This window comes from Scophthalmus maximus, chromosome 3, assembly GCF_022379125.1.
Source record: "Scophthalmus maximus strain ysfricsl-2021 chromosome 3, ASM2237912v1, whole genome shotgun sequence".
NCBI lineage: Eukaryota > Metazoa > Chordata > Actinopteri > Pleuronectiformes > Scophthalmidae > Scophthalmus > Scophthalmus maximus.
The window spans coordinates 12672443-12693570 of NC_061517.1; the positions used below are offsets into that span (position 1 = coordinate 12672443).

The 21128-nt window shown below is 41.9% G+C and overlaps 3 protein-coding genes across 9 annotated transcripts in view; 1 reads left to right on the plus strand and 2 right to left on the minus strand.

Moving 5' to 3' along the window:
• Positions 1-333: 333 nt before the first annotated feature.
• Positions 334-10681, minus strand: smc1a (structural maintenance of chromosomes 1A). The gene is made up of 26 exons (XM_035643956.2): positions 10273-10681; positions 9531-9719; positions 9057-9169; positions 8377-8580; positions 7886-8124; positions 7520-7778; positions 7215-7355; positions 7032-7114; positions 6849-6948; positions 5940-6047; positions 5651-5836; positions 5107-5286; positions 4829-4975; positions 4445-4582; positions 4240-4356; positions 4040-4146; positions 3781-3922; positions 3554-3699; positions 3287-3440; positions 3086-3193; positions 2746-2902; positions 2496-2650; positions 2194-2345; positions 1995-2064; positions 1753-1863; positions 334-1242 (listed from the first exon to the last, which is right to left on the minus strand). Exons 1-26 carry the CDS (start codon positions 10379-10381, stop codon positions 1162-1164), a joined length of 3696 nt encoding a protein of 1231 aa, XP_035499849.1. The 5' UTR covers positions 10382-10681; the 3' UTR covers positions 334-1161.
• A 148-nt stretch (positions 10682-10829) lies between these two features.
• Positions 10830-15925, plus strand: ribc1 (RIB43A domain with coiled-coils 1). Of its 5 annotated transcripts, XM_035643959.2 has the most exons (9): positions 11738-11859; positions 12061-12149; positions 12574-12792; positions 12898-13115; positions 13233-13347; positions 13657-13775; positions 14364-14600; positions 15437-15603; positions 15765-15925. In XM_035643959.2, the coding sequence occupies exons 3-9, from the start codon at positions 12594-12596 to the stop codon at positions 15844-15846; spliced, it is 1137 nt and encodes a 378-aa protein (XP_035499852.1). In that variant the 5' UTR covers positions 11738-11859; positions 12061-12149; positions 12574-12593; the 3' UTR covers positions 15847-15925. The 5 variants fall into 5 exon arrangements, with proteins under 5 accessions (XP_035499850.1, XP_035499853.1, XP_035499852.1 ...); XM_035643957.2 differs by lacking the exons at positions 11738-11859; positions 12061-12149 and adding an exon at positions 10830-11066; XM_035643960.2 differs by lacking the exon at positions 12061-12149 and having other exon boundaries at positions 11723-11859.
• A 116-nt stretch (positions 15926-16041) lies between these two features.
• The window catches only part of l1cama (L1 cell adhesion molecule, paralog a), a 40011-nt gene continuing 34924 nt past the window's right edge, over positions 16042-21128 (minus strand). For 2 of the 3 annotated variants that reach the window (XM_035643952.2, XM_035643955.2), the window contains 5 exons: positions 20928-21077; positions 20405-20536; positions 19442-19514; positions 19258-19269; positions 16042-18946 (listed from right to left, as the gene is read on the minus strand). In XM_035643952.2, the coding sequence (XP_035499845.2) occupies positions 18685-18946; positions 19258-19269; positions 19442-19514; positions 20405-20536; positions 20928-21077 (629 nt within the window). In that variant the 3' untranslated portion in view covers positions 16042-18684. The remainder of the gene's footprint in view (positions 18947-19257; positions 19270-19441; positions 19515-20404; positions 20537-20927; positions 21078-21128) is intronic. The other variant, XM_035643954.2, reaches the window with a different exon arrangement.

A 21128-nucleotide genomic window follows, 5' to 3' on the forward strand; every position in this document is an offset into this window, starting at 1 on the left:
AAAAGATTGTGATAGATTTGAAATGACATGGTGAGAGCAGGCAGAGCCTCGATGAGAAGATAGGTGCTTTAGACGCTGCCCCCACCCCCCCAGAAGTTAAGGTGTGAAAGTTGAGAGCCTCTTAAAATAATCTTGCCTAGCAAAGCAAAAAACAAATGCTCCCTGCTTGGGGATGGAAACTAATGCGGCAAGATGCATGCTGCATTGTGGGTTCAGATAGGTTCATGTAAAGGTAAGAAATTCAAAACGGAGGCCCGAAGCCTTCAGCAGCGGAATCCGACACCAGAAATCTGGTTGCATTACGAATGTAAACAAAACAAAAAGGAGCTTAAATAATTCAAATTTTATTTATTGAAGCAAAGCGATCCAAAAAAAAAAAAAGACCTGACAGATTATTCTCAACCACAAAGTTTTCTGTTTACCTACAGCGGTTTCAGAATATCACTCTGGGAATAAAAAGAGACTAAAGAGTTATTCATACACCTCAGCACATTTCCTTTGAAATAGTTTTCTGATTAAGGTTTTTGACAAAGCTCCATGATCTCATTGTAGCACCACCAGTTGCAGCTACAGTAAGTAGTGGTGTTATTTTAGCTATCACACTCGGGAATGTATCCACACTGTAACAACAGTTTCCTGGTTAAGCTTTTAAAAAGCGAGCACATAAGAAAATGCAAATACATCTTTTAATACACGCAAAGGAAGACAGCGAAGGGCTTTACAGCACACTGTTGAAAAGAGGGCAGTATAAAAGTTCTGAGAGCCAAAAACTGGTTTCAGGTCAGTTTAACACATTTTACCGTACGATTAAAATTCCACAGTCTGTTAAAAAGGTTCGATTCCCACTTGTTTTCATTAGATTATAATAATTTTTCTCTTATCACCGTTTGGCCAAATTGAGCAAGGGCTGACTTGTATAAATGTACATACATCCTGGTTGTCGCAGTTTATAAAGAACAACCACACCACAACTTTAAAAAAAAATTCACTAATACGCTACTCTAGCCTTTCCAAAAAAATACATACACATAAGAAACAATAGGAAATAACGTGGGACCTAATAGATACATGATCTGTGTCTACAGAGTACATGAGCGATCTGGAGAGACGAGCTAATAAATGTCCAACTCACTAAAATGCCGGTGTTGAGAGAGTCTTGTCCTATTCATTGGGATTTGGGTTTGCATCAGGATACTGAGAGAGGTCGAAGGTCAGAACTTTGCTGATGACACAATCTCCTTGCTGTGGATGGAATGGAGCAAAATAAGTTCATTATGTAACAATATAACATTTTGGATTCTGATCAGATCAGGCATATATTTAAATGATGTGAAATATGAAACTAGTTGCCAAATCAGACTGATGATTAGGGCTACGACAAATGATCAACATTATTTTCATTATTAATCCCCCCCCATCATGGTCAATCAAATGTCAAAAATAACAGAGAATGCATAGACAATTTGATGTCTTCAAAAAGGTTTACTACAACATAAAATACAATTCGATACTGCCAAATGGGCATCAAAAAACTACAAAATGCAAAAATGAATTGTGAAATGGTGATTATGGCTTTAATTTTCTCTAAATCGATTTATTATCTTTTAATACCTTTATTTACAAAAAAGGACACTGAATTCAGTTATCTTGAGACTTAACAGACCAGCAGATACCCTTTTTATATGACACTCAAAGCTTCATGGATCGATGTTCTCTAGTATTTAGTACATTGAGAAATATTGAGAAACGCACCTCTGGATAAACGCCGATGAGCGAGTCCGCCTTGGTGTAGAACTCCTCTTTCAGAGAAATGACGATGGCCTGGAAGTTCAGCACTGACTGGTCTTTGATGTAATTGGCAACCTTCAATTCAGAGGAGAATAGTTTGAGTTGTTTTTAACGTGATCATCATTATCAATAGAAACAATCTTCTGTTTACATCAAAAGCAGCAAAAAAATTCAAATAAGTCATAAAATTTATTTTCGGAACAAACCTTTCCAATGTTAGTGTTGTCTAGAGCAGCGTCAATCTCGTCCAGGACAAAGAAGGGTGCAGGCTTGTAGCTGCAGACACGCGGGGGGAGAGAGAGAGAGATGATGTTACAATATCCGAACTGTGCAGAAATCTTCGTCACCTTTCAAGCAACACAATCAACTATTCAGACTTCCTCCTCGACTCCTTCGCGGTTTCACCTGTGAATGGCAAAGAGAAGAGCGAGGGCAGCCACAGTCTTCTCTCCTCCGGACAGGTTGTCCATGGGTCTGAACCTCTTCCCTGGAGCCACACAGTTATAGTTGATGCCGTCCAGGTACGGCTCCTCTGGGTTCTCTGGGCCCAGGAAAGCCTGCAGAAGAAAGACACACTCACTGTAAAAAGTTATCCAAACAAACAGTGATGTATCTATTAGCTGCCTGAACATAAAAGCATTAGATATATAGGAGGTTACACTATGGCAGATTTATGAAATTATTGTAAAAACACTGTTGAGGCAGACCTGGGCACTGCTGTTGCGTGAGAGGGCTTTGTAGATCTCATCAATGTTGGTGGCCACAGACTCAAAGCAGGTATTGAATCTGTCATATCTTTCCTTTTTAATCTGCTCGAAGGCTTGCTTGGCCTTCTTTGCTCTCTTACGAGCAGCTTCAAACTCTGAAACAGACGGAAACACATTTGATAATTATTACTCACAGCTCTAGAAGGCACCACTTCCTTCTGTTTCTCATTTAACCCTCTTGCAACCTCACCATCGCTGGTCTCTTGGAACTTGTCCCTGACGCTCTCGAGCTTCTCCATGGCCTTCATGTTGGGTGCACTGATCCTCTGTAGGATACTCTGTTGCTCATTCAGACGCTGCTGCAGTGTGTTTGTCTCCGCTTTGATCTCTTCCTCTGAAAGCGTATCCTGCAGGAAGTCAAACATGATAACTGAAAATAGGGAGTTGTTGCAAATGTCACCTTTTCTGTGCTAAGTTGCTTTTTTAATCATTACTGTCACCTAGAAAACCAAATAATACAAATCCAGATAGCTGATGTTACATTTAAATAAAACAATGCAGAGGTCAAAGGTGTAGTTTGGACTAGCTACCTTGAGGTCTTCGGACAGGTTGCTGTAGTCGATTTCTATGAGAGCCTCTTTAGCCAAAACACTGCTGGACGTCCTCTGGCTGCTGGACTCGTCTGTCTGCGAGCTCCCCTGGATCAGCAGGACAAAGGGAGGAGGCCATTGTCATTTTCAACCCCAATGGAATTCAATTTGGAGCGTGCATGAGTGTATATGTGTGTCTACCTCTCCCTGGCTGATATCATCCATTGTTCCAGAACGAAGAGGCAACCTGATGTCCTGCATTTTGCAGGCTTGAAGCAAGTTGTGACGGTCACTGCGCTTCTGTTCCAGTTTGGTCTCGATGGCCGTCACCTCCTTCTGGAGCTGTGTCAACTCCCTGGAATATACAACAACACAGCTTTTAGAACAAACCTGACTTAAACTTTACATCTATATTCACAACATAAGAATTATTAAAGTTGATGTGTGTGTGTGTGTGTAGCCACTGACTTGTTGGCGCCGCCCAGTTTTTTGCGGATCTCCTCCATCTCGTGGTTCTTATCGTTGACTTCAGATTTCTTGGTGAGGTGCTGGTTCTTCAGGTCCTGCAGCTGGGCCATCGTCTCATCGATGATCTTCATGTGTCTGTGCTCCTCCTGCAGGAAGACAAGAAACACGTGTAAGATTTAACTTGCTAATAGATTATTATGTTTTCTTCCTTCACTTTATGATTTTACCTTCTTAAGTCGCTCTATTTCAGCCTCGTCCTTCTTGACCGTCTGCTCCCACATCATGACTTTCTCCTGGTCCTCCTTCAGCTGGTTCTTCTCGTAGTCTACCTGGATGCCCAGACGGGTCTTCTGGGTCTCAAACTCAAGACTGAAGCAAAATAACAGATGTCAGGTTAGACAGAAAACCTGGAACAGGCTGACACACAATCTAAAAAGAAGGATGAATGATCTTGACAGAAAATGAAAGTGAATTCACAAAACTCACCGCTTCTTCGCAATCTCATTCTGCCTCTTCACCTTCTCTTCCTCAAACTCTCTGATGTTCCTCACTCCAATCTCCTCACAGAAATCTACAAACACTTCATCCTCCACCTGGAAAACAAAATCATTCACACAGATAAAACCGCGAGGCCAAATATTTATAAACAGACTTTTTCAAATGACCTCACTTCCTGTCAGTCTCACCAGGTTCATGCGGTCCCGTAGGTCAGTGATCTCCTTCTCTCGGGAATGGATGATCCTCTTGATGTCGTTGATGCGAGGTCCAAAGTTTGCCAACTCACTCTCTAGCTTTGACTTCTCCTGCGTGACACAAATTAAACGTGTTTTAGTACAACAAGTCAATAAAGCAAAAACAGGAGTAAAATGATGAGCTGTAAGCGAACTGCACCTGCATGTTGAGGGAGAGGTGGCGGGTTTTTGTCTGTTCCAGGTCACTCTGGGAGTACTTGAGTCTCATCTGCAGACCGTGGGCCTGGGACTGCACCTGACGCAGCTCGGCCTCCTTCCTCTTGGCCTTCATTTGCTCCTACAAAAAAGAACAGAGTGGAAATTGACTAAACTATTAAGCGACAAACCATCAAACTGCAGCCAGTGACTAGAGATCAACAATTCACATTTTGAAGTTAACCAGGGGATGTCAACCGTAATTAACATTGCAACGTGTCAGCACACACTGCTTCACACTGACTCCAAACTGTTTTTATAATATCATGCAAACTAACACGACCAAAGTCACAACCTCCTCGATCAAGGTATTCATCTTTTAAACTACCTTGAGCTCTTCTGTGAGTTTTTCTTTCTTTTCCTTGAGCTTGTCCACTGCCTTCTCATCCCAGCGCCTGGCCTTGGCCTTCAGGTCGCTGGCTCCTCCAGAGATGACTCCAGACTTCTGGAACAGAGTACCATCCAGCGCTACAGTCTGGACACAGGCAGACAAGATGGGGTTAGGTGTAAGAGGAGACAGGGCTTACATCTACCGAGTGATTAGGCAGGCATGATGGCTCTCCAGTCCTCTCATCCTCATGACCTGTGAAACCTCAGATCAAGCACCTTGTGTCTGTATGGCCCTCCAAAGGCGATCCTCCGTGCGTCTTCTACATTGTCACAGACCAGGGCGTTCCCACACGCATACTGCAGGGCTTTCTTGATGTGAGGCGGTTCGTAGCGAATCACATCTATCACCAGCTTGGCTCCTCGCAGCTCTCGCAGTTTCTCATCTGTTGGTTTCACCTTTATTGCAAGAATTTTTTTAATTAATTGAAGCATTTTTTTTAAGGGGACAATTTCAACAGGAATACTAGTGCCTGATATTACGCAGGGAATAACAAACTAAGAAAGCTGTCTTTAAAACCTTTGCACTCAAATTAATATTTTGATTAGTCACACATTTAATTTAGCAGTGTCAAAGTGATTCAAGACGCTTTACGCATCTACAATAAAAAGTTAATTCCTGCCCTATTTTCTTATTTGTGGAAAGACTGTGGTTCAATTGGTCTCTTTCCTTTCGCTCCTCAATGGCAGCTTTGATGCTGCATATTCTAACTCCGCTAAAGACTCTTGATCAAAGCTACAATCAATACTTTTTAGTACTCACCTCAAGGTAGTCGAGAGGGAGGAAGGTCTCGGGCTCTCCTCTCTGCTCTTTGATGTATTGAATACAGTCTCTCCCAGTCTTCTCAGAGTCAACAATGATGGCATCCATGTTCTTGCCCAACACTTTGGTCACAGCGATCTGATACTTCTTCTGAGTGGGCTGACACAGGTCAATTAGACGACCATACTGAGGAAAGAAGGAGTTGATGAGTTTATTCAATGCTTTCACAAAATTTTGCCAGCAAAAGAACATTTACTAATATAGTGGTGAAAGTTGTCAGTTGCCTTACCACAGAGCCAGGGTAGAGTCGTTTGATGCTCTCCATGATCTCGGCCTTGCGCTGCTGGCGACTGTTCTCCTGTCTGTCGATTCTGGCGTCACCCAGCTGCTCCATTACCTGCAGCAAAGGTGAATAATGTTAGGAATTTGTTTTAGACACTTGTCGCTGTTGGCCCGCAAACAAAACCAGCAATGTGCTCTTCCCTAATGAGTGAAAATGTCTACAGTAAGAAGTGTCTGTTGATTCTACAAATGGGTATCTCTCAAATTCTTTGGGGTTAGGGTTGCCAATATCTTGACTTTTTCCAATACCAATTCAAATCCATTTCAACAAAATGAAAGTTACATTACATATTACGTTGCAAATCTTAGATTTTAGTTTTCAGCTCAAAGGCATTATCAAACACTCAAAGCAGTTTATACCAAACATTCAACATTTATCTCAATGTGGTTTAAGTTTTTCTGTTTAAACTCTAGTTGTATTTTCCTGCTCTGTAATGATGAGCAGACTTGAATGCTGAAAGGAAGATGGCTGGGGTCTGTTCTTTTTGCTGTCAAACACAGAGCAACTCTCTGCGCTTTCATCAAATTTCGTCATGTCATCAGTGTTGGAAACAATGTCCTTTTACATGTATTGCATCATGTGCTTCTGGCGTGGAGCCTGATAAAACAGAGTTACACTTTTGATATCTTAGAGATTTTTATACCTAGTATGCGACACACACTGTAGAGTCAAGCCTCTCGAATTACACCAGCATGCAGATAAAATTAGTTTTCTGCTGCAAACTTCCAGAGCACAGGTTAGAGAAGCAGGTTCAAATCTCACTTATGACAGAATAACAGGTCTCCCAGAGAATGGGCCGTAACGACTACAGACTGCCTTCCTTTTCTTTCTTTCCTGTGGGTGTGCAGTGTGTACCTGATTAAGCTCCGTGTTGATCTCATCGATCCTCCTCTTGGCCATCTCCACCTCCTCGGTCAGCTCCTCCTCCATGCGCTTCTGCTCATCTAGTGACTGCCTGAGGGGCAACAGGACAAAGGTGTTTGAATGAGGGACTACAATGGAGAAACCGAGATGAAATGAACAACGAGAGCAGCTTACCTGCTGGTGGTAATATAATCCTCTAATTTCTCAATACGTTTCTGGTTTTCCTCAATTTCACGGATCTTCTGTTTGATTTTGGCCTGGACAGTAATGACATAATATTTAGTTGTATGCATTCAAATCAGTGCAAATTGAGTTTTTTTTCTGGCACAGGAAAAGAACTGTTATTATTTTATTTACCTCTGTCTCGACTTTCTTCCTCTCCTCCAAGTCAAGGCGGTCCTGGTCGGCCTTCTGGTCCCGGTTGAATTTCTCCAGCTCCTGTGCCAGTGTAGCAGCACGTTTACTGGCCTCCTCTTTCAGACGATGGTACTGCTTGACCTGTAGGAGACAGACACACAGTGGGTTGTGTTAAGTCACTTGAATTTAAAATATCCATTAGGCGTTGACACATCACAAAAGTCTGAGATGCCGTTATCTCCTTTCCGATTGTACCTTTATCTTAATGACAAACAGTCAAATGCCAAAAGTCTAACAAACCAGACCTGGTTTTCCTCCAGGGTGAGGTCCTGGCCCTGGCTCTGCGCCTCCTCCTCCATTCTCTCCTCAAACTCTTGCTTGGTCAACTCCACCGCCTTCATCTCTTTATCCAGCTCGTCCATGTCTCCTTTGCGTTTCTTGTACATCTTCTGGGCATTTTGCAATGATTTGCGCGCAGCCTCAAGCTTCTTGATCTTGTGTGAGGTGTTCTCTTTGGCCTTGATGTACTGCGGCCTCTTTTGGTTCAACTCAGAGTCCTTCTCTCTGTGGAGAAAGTCACGTGATCAAGAAAGACCATGATTGTAAATTGCACGGGTTCTATGGATGTGCATTAAAAAAAGCATGCCATGGTTATCCTGTCAGTGACTTACTTGATTTCTTTCTCAATGGTCTGCTGCTCCCTCATTAGCCGGCCCAGCTCCTTCTTCTTGTCCTTCAACTCCTCCTCCACATGGTCCATCTTTTTACGGTCCTTGTCAATCTCCTTGTTCCGCTGCCCCAGCTCTTTGTTCAGCTTCTCAATCTCAGTCTCGTTGTGGTACAGCTTGAAGAGCTGCAACTGAACACTGGCCCTGGCTACTTCGTCCTTCAGACGCTGGTAACGCTCAGCCTGGTAGGAGACACAGAAAAAAGTTAGAAAAAGTAAATTGTTTATAATGAATAAAATCTCTTTTACAAGACTATTCTTGACAAAATAATGAAGGCTATCAACTAATCACAAAACCTTCCTCTAGATGAAATATATATATGTATGCAAAAGTTACATGAGGTATTTTATTTACAATCCAAGCAGAACACAAATGTATCGGAGTAACTGTAAATCGAGAGATACTGTATTTGCAATCAACACATCAGGACAAACCTCCTCTTTCTCTTGCTTTGCTTCTTTGCGCTCGGCGGCAATGTTTTTCTTGCGATGATAATTGAACTGGGTGTCCTCTTCTGCTTTCACCATCTCCTTCTTCCTGCGCTCATATTCCTGGGCCAGCTCTCCGGATCGGGAGATCTCCTCGAACAGAGCTGTGCGCTCCTTGGGATTCTTCATGGCAATTGACTCCACGGCTCCCTGGTGGTAAAATAAGGAAGGAACCAAACTGTGATTTCCAATAGCAACTGCCAACACCATTTTACCAGATATTAATTGTAGAGCAGTAAAACTACACTATGGACCTCTGCCCCAATTGGCCAGGTCACAATTAACATTGTGATACCATGTGCCTGATTACATTCATTGTTTACACCACAAAGAGTATTGGCAAAGCACAAAACTAGCCCACTAACAGGTCAACTTGAATAACTTCTAATCATCAGTGATTCAATATTGTCAATAAAATAAAAGCATTTATTACATTTGTGCACTCATCTTAAAAATGCAACAAGCAATTCAAACCATTATGAGCTAAACTTCACGGTTTGTGCAGAAATCAGTATAGTACAATTGTATCACAGCACAAATGCCTTATGAAAAAAATGTTTTAAACAAATCTAACAATGATTTAATTCCGTTCACAAATCTTAAACATTTTAGGATTTCAGTCTCACCTGAAATACCAGGAAGTTCCTTGCTTTGATCAGGATGCCGAGTTTTTCCAGCTCCTCACTGTATTCAGGCAGGCCCACCACCTTGCTGTTGATGCGGTACTCAGAGGAGGAACCTGATGCACATGAACATTACAGGAGAAGAAATACCAAAAACATTAGCTCAGCAAATGAGATGGATAAAAGGGTGTTTCATTACACTTGTCCAAGGAAAGATATTTGGATGATAATATAACACATCTGAACATATCATTATTAAGTGTTTCCGGAAAAGAGTTTATAGTGAAGAGACAGAAATGATATATAATATCCCACTCATATTTCAGTTCAATTCCTTCAGGACATAGAAAATACACATTCCTAGTAATTTCAGGCATATGGAAGTTATTATACGGATATTTTCAATTACTCAGAGGTAATCATAATTTACATAACCAAATCATACATTCCAACATGACTGTCAAAAGGGGATCATACCAATAATGGCCCTTGTGAAGGAACGTTCCTCTCCATTATCCTCCTGATACACCATACTGACAAAGGCTCTGTTGGCAGCTGGCTTCCCCACAGGCGCTCCGTGGATTAGATCCTTCAGAGTCTTCACACGCAGGTTACTGGTCTTCTCTGCCAGCACGAAGCTGATGGCATCCATAAGGTTGGACTTTCCTACAAGAAAACGTGATCAGACTTTCACCACCTGACACAGATCTAACACGAAAAAGCATTATGAACTAAGCCGAGTGAACCATTCAATGGATGAGATGTAATGCAAAACAGCGGCTCTGCAGTAAAGTTTATCATCATTTTTTCAATGTGCAATTGTTTACACAGTTTATATTTTTTCAGACGTCAATCGATGGCTGTTGGCCACAGGATATTGTGATGTTTCAGTGGATTGAATAAGAAGTGTTTTTTGCAAAATTTTAATTTTATTCCCAGTGTAAATGAATGGACTCTATGGCCATGAGGAAGATAAAACATAACTTTCACTTCTAGTACATTATTTTAAAAAACATAATGCAAGATAACAGTCAAAAAACAAGAACACATATAACACTGGATAAGACACTGAAAGCACATTCAGAAATATTGCGGATAGACAGATAATAGAAGTTGTGGCAGCTCATGTAAAGACAGGGGGGTATCGCTGCACTGTGTTTACCGTTAGCCAATGCTAACAACCTGTGTGTATATAGCATTAGCCACGACCATAACATACCAGATCCATTGGGTCCGATGATTGCAGTAAACTTGTGAAACGGTCCAATGATCTGTCGTCCTTTATACGACTTGAAGTTTTCGATCTCTATCAGTTTTAAATAGCCCATGTTGGTTGTATATGTAGCGCTGTTCTAAAAAAAAAAAAAAAACCTGCACAGTGAATGTTAGCAAGTAAAATATTGCTAATGCTAACAGCCAATGTTCACCGACCGAGCTATCTTAAACGTGAAGCATGCGCGCAAACGAAGAAATCCGCGGTCAATCTGTAGCTGCCCTGTGTATACGTCACATTATGAAGTGCATATCTGGTTTAGTATTCTAAACAGCTTCATAATCCAAATCAAGTAGCCGCGATGTACTAGTGACAACAATGCGCCATTTTACAATCCAACAGGAAAACCCTCGAGCGCGCGAGACTCCAAATCTCGCGGTTTCTCGCGAGGCGAAATTGCGTCGGACAAGAATTCCGCCGTGTTGTGTTCAGGGTCCCCTGCTAACGTCGAAGGGAACTGGTTTACACGGTGATTAAACGTCGCGTTAACATCGGCGCGAACTAGAAAAGGCAATTTCTGAAGATGAGGGTGTATGAAGAGTTGGAAAAGTGGGAAATTAGTTGTTAATGTGTAATCACTAGAACAGTGGCGGAAAACGTTGAATATTTCGGAAAGTTAAAGTTATGAAAGAGTTGATACAAGCAGGAATGAACGTGTTGATGTTTTAGTGAAGTTTCGACGTTGAAAAATGTGGAAGGAGAAGACTGCCAAAAAAACAGGCATATGTTGTAAATGCAAGGTAATTACTTTAAAAATGAAAATATGTTTAGTTATAAATGTCTTGTTTTATTGCGAGAAGGATTCATTGCGGAACAGGAAAGCACATCACAAGACAGCGATAGAGAAAGAGTGGAACATTTAATAGGATGCAGAAAATATATATTCAATAGCATGTATGAGAAAGACAAACATCAAGTCATCACCTTTCAGAAACTCGACCTGCAGATGTTTGGTATTTTTGCCTAAAGAAAATGTCTGATATTATTATCAAAATATTTTTCGAAATTGATTAATTATTGTGAATCAAGTTAACTGTATTAAAGAAACCGGGGCCCTTCCAGGACTAAACTAGGGATAGGTGGGCTACACATAAATAGTGTTACCCTTTATATGAAGTATTACTAAACACACCACCGGTAGGTGTTTAGTATAAATACTTTAGTTAATGGGGAAAAATGACAAAGCACAAGGGGTGGTTTTCTGTGAATTCCTTTGGTTTGTTCGTTCATTTGTTGCTCATTCGTGTGTCTGCGTGTGTGTGTGTAATTAGAATTTAGTGCAGTTGTAAAATAAAAACAAAAATCAAATAAAACATTCCATTATGATGCAAATGTGATGCCCTCCCCTTTGGTGCAGTGATCAAAGGATCAAATCCACACATACTCCTGTCATCTGATCTCATCACATAACAAGTTGTGAATCCTCTCAGTCTCAGGATCCCATGTGAATCAGAGGAGACACTGAGCCACTTGACCACATTTGAAAATTCAAAATTCAAGACCACCACCCGGAAAGACGAGCACAATTTCTGAGTATGTGTGAGGCCGACAACATGATAAGAATTCTGTCTGTCCGTTTATTTGTTATCAAACATAGCATTATGTGTTGGTGTGTTACCATGGTTACCAAGGCCATTCAAACGCATCACAACCTGAAGCAGCTCCGCGCACCGTGGTTTTGGTTCCGGTCGCCAAATTGATGGAATGTATTCGTACACATCTTTACTGTCGAAGGTGAGAGTTCGAGCTGGAACAGCTGGAAGTCGGACAGGAGTTTTCGCCTCCGTGTTGTTCGTGTGACGGTGCCAGGTTCCAGTCCACCTGTGAGTTTAGGTGTTCATTCAATGCAGCTATTTCAACTTTAATTCATCTCTCAGCGGTGGCGAGCCAGTGCATTTAAATACTTCACCAAAGTACAATTTGAAGGTACTTTACTCGAGTACTTTACTCGAGTACTTTACTCCACTTGCAGCCACGGTTTTCATTATTCTCCTGTCCTGTTCCAAGCCACAGTTACTCCCTTTTAGAACATTTTATGAATCGAACTGGTTTGTATTACATGATTACAGTGTTCTCACTGCTGGGACGGCGTTTTTACTCGCTGCGAATTGGATTTTGAATGTGTAATTGTGTACTGAAATATTTAGTCGTCAGTATTCATCCATGTTTAACACACACCCCCATGTTGTAATCTTACAAAGGCGAGCTGTTTAACGCAGTGTCGCTCCCTGCTGCGTTGTTACTTAGGCACGAGGATATTTGTGAACATGCACAAAGTGGATGTGGCCGCGGACCAGTTCGCTGCGGAGGCTGCGGAAAGGCGAAGGGCAGCAGAGTCAGCACGCAAGGCCCGCATCTTCAACACCCGCCAACGTGTGATCGGTCTCGACCTCGAGGCTCTGAACCAACAGGTCCGGGAGAAAAAACACCAGCGACACGCGGAGAGACACCGGGACAAAGCTTTCGGTAAACTGGGGTTAGAATATCAGACGAGCTGAGTCACAGATGCCATTCCCCTTTCAGCGCCAAAGAGCACTGATCACAGTTGTTCTCGTCATCGATATATTGCAGATGCGCTGAGGGAGTATCATGACGATGTTCTCCTGCAGCAGGACACTGATGAAAGAGGGAAGCGAGCGGACTCGCACGCTGACCTGGTCAACTACTGGGCCACTCACCAGCGTGTGGAGGACTCTCTGGATGCTGATCTCAAGTGTGGCCTGAAGGGGGCAGTCAGGATCACCATTCCAGAGAATGAGCTGGGGCCTGCCAGTATGCAAATCTTTCAGGTAGGCTTTCTGTGACTGGCAGGCGGTGCATCGTGTGCATCGAGAAAAAATCCAGCAAAAGGGTTAGGTAAATCATCACACAACTCCTGGAGCACTGTGCCCTTGTGTTATGTACAGGGAGAGGGAATCGGAGAGGAGCAAATGAGGAGGGAACAAATGACAAAGACAGAAAGAGATCTGCAAGTGCAGATGGAAGACAACGCGAGAAGGCAGATGAGAAACAAGCACAGAGGTGAAAAGAGACAAGCACACACCCAGGGACGCTCACACATACACTGTAATCCCAGATGAGCTCAAACACTATACACTACAGCCTCTGCAAATCACACACATGCTTCATGCTTTCCTGCACAAACAATCACACACTCCTACGCACAGGCCTTATTGCCAGGTGGCATTGATGGATGCTCATCCCAGAGAGCCTTTATGTATGTGTGAGTGTTTTGTTGAAGAGCTTTGTACAGTGGCTGATGGCTAATGCACGTGTGATAAAAAAAAATAAAAAAAATCATTTTCCGACGCATGCGTGTTTGTGCCACAGAGATGCTTGTGAACAGAGAACTGGCGCATCAGGACCTAATGGGGGTTCAACAAGTGGCACAAGAGGAGGAGTGTAAGAAAGCTGCCCGCATCGCACTGGACAACTACAACCTAGCTCTGGTACAGTACATGCATGTGCACACACAGATGGACACACAGACACTCACACACCGACTGCTAATGCGAATCCTCACACTAACATCCAGTGGGGGTTTGAGCCGTGACATGGAATTCTCAAGTGGGATTTTGAAATTAAAATGTCTAATTGAAAATCTAAATTGATGCACACACTTGCTGCAGGAAGGATGCTATCATGTTAGTTGGCAAACAGCAACATGGATGGTTAAACTGCGTGGGCCTTGTCTGTTTGTAAAAGGCCCTCTTTAGCTCCCCACTCATTTGCCTGAATGCACTTGATTGAATCCTCCATTGGGAGGCGTCATTACAAGTCCTTCAGGTCATTGTGATTTTTGACAGTTGTGTGGTTTCTCTAATAAACACTTGCATGCATGATGCACATGCGAATACAACTGACTGATTGAATCTCTCAGGAGGACGTTCAAGCTGATTCTTGACTCTAAGCCAGAAGTAACCACGTATTAGAGGTTGGGTTTCGTAAAGCTGCGGGGTTTCCCAACCATCAAGGGAATGATCAAGCAGCTGTCCCTGGATCCCTGTTAATGCCCTACCATGCCCTGTTACTCACAGGCTACAGAGCAAGAAGAGAAACTGAAGGAGCAACATAGGAGAGACGAAAGGGAGAATCTTGCAGAGATGTGGCACACCATGACGTCCGACATGATGACAGAGTCCGCAGAAGCAGCAGAGAGAGAGGTGCGAGGAGGGACGCTGTCCCGGGTTCTGACCGACAGGTGGAAGGGAATGAGCCCAGAGCAGTTGAGCGCCATCCATAGGGAGAGAGAGGCGCAGCGCCTTGAGAGACAGGTACTGCGGTCGCCCTGATTCACAATGCACCTCCCATACACAAACAAGTAATTAATGGGCAAGTCACGTCTTACTCTTCTTCAAACTCCTCTTCAGTTCTACCATTCTGCAAAATTCCTCTCAAAACGTGGTTCCCCAAAATTTCATACCTGTAAAAGTTAAGTGATAGATGGGTGATAAATTGGGAGAAAAATCAACATAAAATGTCTGGGTAAGGTGTTGAGCCATAATGAACAGCATCCACACAAAAGTAATTTGCTTTTTTAGTCTTTAAATGACAACTGCCATCAAACACACTGACTCAAAATGCCCCGTTGGTTTTCAATTAGGCTGAGATGTGGTAACTGTGAAGGCCACACCATGATTTACATAGTGTTCAGCTTTATCAATTAACATTCATTGACCCCTTGTTTCCTGTATGGTTCTGAATTTATTATGTATCCCCACCAATCTATTTATTTTTTTTCCGGCTATAATTTGTCGACCACCTCTAAGTCTACTAGTACATTTTTCTTAACAGTTTGCATATATCTTAAGATTTTGACCTAAGGAGTATTATTCCTTCTCAGATTAAACATTTTTAGAGTCCGAAAATGATCAAATATTTTCATCTGCCAAGGAAAGGTTTGAAGAAAAACAAAACAAGGAAAAACTTAATTTTGATCAGAAGAAAATGTGTTTTATTTTATTAATTTTTAATCCCTTGACCTAACATTTTGGTCAGATCTTAAACCTCACATAAGGAAACACTCCTTCATGGGTAAAATGAAAAATGATCCCACATAGTAGTTCCACTCAGGTTTAGCATTTAGACTTTTATTTCTTGCAAACTTCAGAGACAGCGTGATGCTGAGAAAATTCAGGAGGCAGCGTGGGACCTTCAGCTCCTGAAGCTGTCCAGAGAAACAGAGGAGGAGGAGTTAAGAGCAGCCGAGCTGAGAAGACAGAGGAGGATTCAGATGGACCAGGACAACATGCAGCTGGCCAATGAGCAGCAGGCACAGTGAGCACTGCACACACCTACTCTACATACACTCATTATTCAAGAAGAAGTCAGCAAATCATTTTTGGGTGAAGGTCATAATGTAGAATTCGGACTTAAATAGCCATTTTTTTGGAGACAGTAACTTACCGTGTGTTTATTTGTGTCTGTGTCTACCCCAGTCAGGAGTACCTGAACAAGAAGCTATACACCAACAAACCCTCGAAGGACTACTTTTATCAATTCAACACCAGCTCCCGCTGACCACATCACACCTTGTCCAGGCCTGTCCTCCTTTGACAATGTGCTAATAAAATCTATCGACTGCTAAGCTCACACTCAATGTGGAATTGAACCCTTCTCAATCAATACTTACTGCATAATTTTGAGTGACACATATTTATTGATTTCATTTGCTCATATTGGTGACAAAATAGGGAATCTTTGTTTTTCGGTACAGATCGTTCAATGTACTTTATTTTCAGTCATTTATCCAGTTACAGTGGTAGATTCATAATGCAGTTACAATTATAGTGGCCCCACATGTGGTACAATTCCACCCAACTTCTAACGTTGACCCATGATACATATAGATCCCATCAGTCCCATTATGCTAATTTTGCACCCCACACACCACAAAGAGGCACATTTAAACCCCAACATGGACACACGCCTTACTCATCCTTCCTCCCTAATCACCCAAACCCTCCTACTCAGGTTTTGTTGCCTGTCTGTCCGTTTTACTGTGTTATCAACAATCTTCTTTAAATGAACCAGTTCACTTTTTCAAAGGTTTTTATCTATTAATTATAAAAAGGGGGAAACATAACAATGCTGGAAACCAAATGTCAGTGTCCCCGGATTTCCCCATGACACATGAAAAAAGCAAAGTGAGTGGCAGTCGAGTGAGTATCTGTGTGTGTACACTCATTTCCCATTCAAAGCTAACATTTGCCCCCAACACTGACAAACACAGATGTTTAGCAGCAGATAGTCGAGTTAGAATATTGGCATATTTTTGTGTCATTCGTCGCTGTATGAAAATAGATTTTTTTAAACCTTTATTTGTCCTGAGTGTGTCTGTATAACCGACAGCAGGGAGCTCACACACACACACTTCTGTGCCACCGGCCATTTTAGACATCCCATATTCTTTACCTCAGGGAGTGTCAAGGTGATATTTGGCCAATGTCAAGCTCTTATTTGAGTAGGGAGAACTGAGATTGCAACGTTGCATATAGGTGCTCCCTGTGGTGTGCACAAACTGGCTCGCTGCATCCCTGCCTCATAACTGCATCAGACAAAAACTCCACAGATATTCACTGCACTGCAATGCATTGCTGAATGGTTAAGGGCAGGAACAGAATCTTAGCTTTCATTGTAATGCAACTACTACTATCACTAATGACACTAATGTACATTTTTTTGATTTCCAAATGTTGAAATATTCAAAAACATCTACAGAACAATATGGACCCACCCCTTTTCTTTCCTCAGCTATGAGCTATTTCTGCTAAAACAGACAAATCTCACTGCAGACATTTGTCAAAAACAGCAAAGGTTGAATTCATAGCAATAGTACAAAGAAGAAATGTTACAGCTTGCAACAATTTGAAATTAAGTGATTTTAAACCTGCACATTTTTCACATTTTATTAAATCAAACATGGTTGGGTTCATAAGAACAATCTTTTAGGGTTGTATTTACATTCAGTGGGGGAAAGAATTTCCCTCCAGGTCTTCTCGTAGCCACTCCTCTCGCAGTACCTTGTATCTCAGATTTATTTATTTTTCCGAATCAGTAGCATGTAGATACAATGTCTACCCAGTCTGAAAAGAATACATTCCCTGTGTTTGATGTAACTACCAACTGTTTACCTCTATTGTACATCATTACGCCCGTCTGCAATATCAACTTGCATTGATAAGGGTCAAAATAAAATAAAATTGAGAGTGTTTGTCCACTCTCCAATCTGTAATATACATAAATACTGCTCCTCAAACAATTTGCGTAATATGAGATGAACAGGTATGAAAAGATTGTTAATTAGAGACAACAATGTTTTTAATACAGTGTAGAAAGAGACAGACAGATACAGAAAGCTACACATAGGTCTTGACACAAAAAATTACAATATCATTTCCAATAATGACATTTAACTTCTGGTGGGAAGGCGAGAGAGTAATGACATCAATCTGGTGCTCTATGCAGACCCAGCAGGCACAGGGACATATAAGGAGCATGTACATATCTATAATACTGTATTATGGCTAAGTAGATAAATGTAGATGCAGCTATATACACCAGATGCTACTCAGCATCTTCACAGCAAGTTCCCCTTAATGAATCAACTGCTATTTATAGAAAGAAACTTGGCTTCGGTTTGTTTCAATGAAAACATCTTGATTTATGAATTATGTCAATAAGGAGAAGTCATGAGTCTTATATAAATAATGTACAACACAATAAGAAAACATGATGATAAAAACAAAAACCACAGATCATGACAAAATTGTTTTTTGTTTTTGTTTTCAAACTCAAAAAAACTAAAATGTCACTGATGAGTAAAATCAAAGGCATCAGATGGTGTTGGACATAAAAAATAAGTCAAGACATGATAAATAATCTAGGTTTCAAGACTTGTCACAGCAGCACGTGCTGTCTTTTTTCCTCACACATCCTCCTCTTTAAATGTACAACTGCATCTCTATCGGACCACACCGACGGTCCTTCGGATATTTCTAGCTGTACTGCATTCTGTTTTTATCTTTTTAAAGAGATGGTTGCGGAGAGAAAGAAAGAGAAGAAAGGGAAAGAAATGAATGTTAGTAATTTGGATTGGTTGTAAACTACACAAATAAAAGGGGGGGGGGAGGTCTAAGGACATCTTCAGGTCAGTCAGACTTGTCCACTAATTTGGACACTCCTTTGGTCAAAATAGTCCAGTCGATCAGATGACTACCAGGGGCATCTGAATAGTCAATATATTGATTGTGTATTAGTCGTCAAAGTACAGATCAGCAAGTCAGTAAGGAACAAGAGCGTATGGGCACATATGTGTTGACATGTTTTGGTCTGGTGGTCCAAGTGGATGTGTGGGGGTTAATCGAGGATGGTTACTGAGTTGGGCGTGCCATTGGTGGCTGAGGAGACGGTGGTGGGGTTGAGCGGGGAGTTGTCTGGCAGGCCATGAAGCGCCTCCGGACCTTCGCTGGGCCGACTGAGCTGGCTGGCCAGAGACTCATCCAGGTGGAGCTCCGTGGTTATGGCGCTGCCGCCGTTGAAGTCAAGGTTATCCTCACTGCACAGCCTGCTCTCCTCGCACAGGGACGGCTGGCTGGCCGTACGCTTCTCCTCCAGGTCGCTGAAATATGTGAGAGCACACAAGGGGTCAAAAGCATGGAGTAATATCATAAGACAGTTGTTTTTTCCCCCGAAAACAAACAGCCAACATGCAGGCCAAAAATAGATTATATGTATAATTTGCTGGGTTTTCTTGCTCTTACACTAGCAAATTGAAAAATATTGCGTTTCGGATATTTTGATTAGCATTTTGATAATTAAAAATAAGTTGCAGCCCCACACAATACATTACAGATTATACCGAACGTTACAGGGAAACCAGAACTGAAGTAAGGCATTAGCAGAGTTTGGCAAAATCACATCACAGCATACCTTTCTAGAGATCTGTATAGCACAGGCAAGCGTTGGGGAGAAAAGGGACAATGAAAGGAAATTAAAGGGTTAGGAAAACCGAACAGTGCTGCGGGAATCAGGGCTGTCAGCCGTTAGAATTTAAAGCATCTATAGAAGCATGATGTAATATTCCAAAGAAATGACGTGCACTCAGATGACAAACCTGTACTCTCCAAAAGTCTCATCCTTCATAGGCCGTGCCTCCGAATCCATTGGGCCCTCTTCTTTATCTTTCACTGACGAGGGGAGAGATTATTGGATTTTATTATCAGGTGATCTCAACCATGTTTCTCTCTAAGCCACTGTCTCACACAGTGATAATGACATTCAGTCGGACAGCAAGATAAGACCAAATGTATGTAAGTGGAAAAAAAATATCCTCACAATCTGAAGACGATCGGTATATTGATGAGGTTTATAGTTGAGGTTTATGCAGTTTTCAATAGCAATTAGTCGCTCAGAAGTATGATGTCATTGGGTATGAACAGATTTATTGTTCAGTCATTTCTTGGAAGCCACTTGTTTTCCCCCCATGTGGAAAGAAATGAAAGACTTTTTTTTTTCTCATTTATTTTTTGTCCAGTGGCCTGCAGGTTTCAGCTACTCTTGTGGTTTGTGATAATAATGTCGCAATTCTTTTCAGGGCAGAACCTCTTTCTTACTCACAAAGTAAGAAGGTATAAGCACAGAGGTCTGTTTCACTATAAGTTTAATGTGAAGGCTGCAAAAGGAGAAGGTTGACCAAGAGAAATCTGTCATTTATTAAGAGTTCTGTGAGAAAAACAAAGTGAAGTAAATGCACCGTGTTTTTGATGCATGATGCAATCATATTTTACTGCCTTGTTTCCAGTCACAATAATCTTGTTTACTGTGGTGCATTCCTGTAACTGCTTATTGTCTTTTCCACCGACGTGTCCTTTTCAATATCAAACAGATTTATGGCTCCAGACTGTTACAGACATAGTGTGTCACAGCAGTTGTCTGACATTGCATTGATCTTACACAGGGGCTTTGAAGGACAGGCAGACATTGTAAATTCTTCAAAACTTAAATGAATTATATTCATCAAGAGTTCAACATCTCTATTGATGAATGCTTTAAAGTCATTGTGGTGGGTTACACTTGCCTGAGTACTTTCCCCCTTTACTTCTCTTGATGAAGCAGAGGATGAGCAGTATCAGCAGCAGCAGCACGATGGCGCTCACAACGCCGATAAACCAGCCTTGCGTTGCGAAGCTTGGCTGCACCTCCGTCACTCCTTTAAAGGGAAAAGGAGAGCGAGGTGGAAAGCGGAGAGAGTGAGGGAGTTTTTTGTAAAAGGGAGACAGGATAAAAGTACAAGAGGAGTAAAAGGACGAGGAAGGACGAACATGGTAAATGAGGGAGCAGAATCTAGAGCAAAAGAGACAGAGCATTTTGCTTTCTGACGGTGGTATTTCACTGAAACAAACTCAAGTAATGGATCATTTCATATGGCTAACCAAGCTCTCGTTTCACAGAAGTCTTTGAAAGCACTTCACAGGCCAATACATGGAACTGCAAGACACTCTGTAGGATCAGCCTTTATATTTAGATGTGTGGAAGCCCAGAGGAGGGAGCAGCGAAGATGAAAGAACAGAGGATGAATGAAGGCAGAACGCTCATTTCACCTGTTCCTTCTGTCTCAACGTCAACGTTCCAGAAGGTGATGTTGCTGTAGGTGAAGCGTAGATGATACAGAGAGCCAGGTGTCAGGCCCTGGAGCTGGTAGAAAGACTGAGAGGAATTCACCATTTCTGTCTTCTTCCATTTACTGCCATCTGTAGAGGCACAACATGAACCGTAGTTTCTTTTTTGTTGTTCAGGGTTGT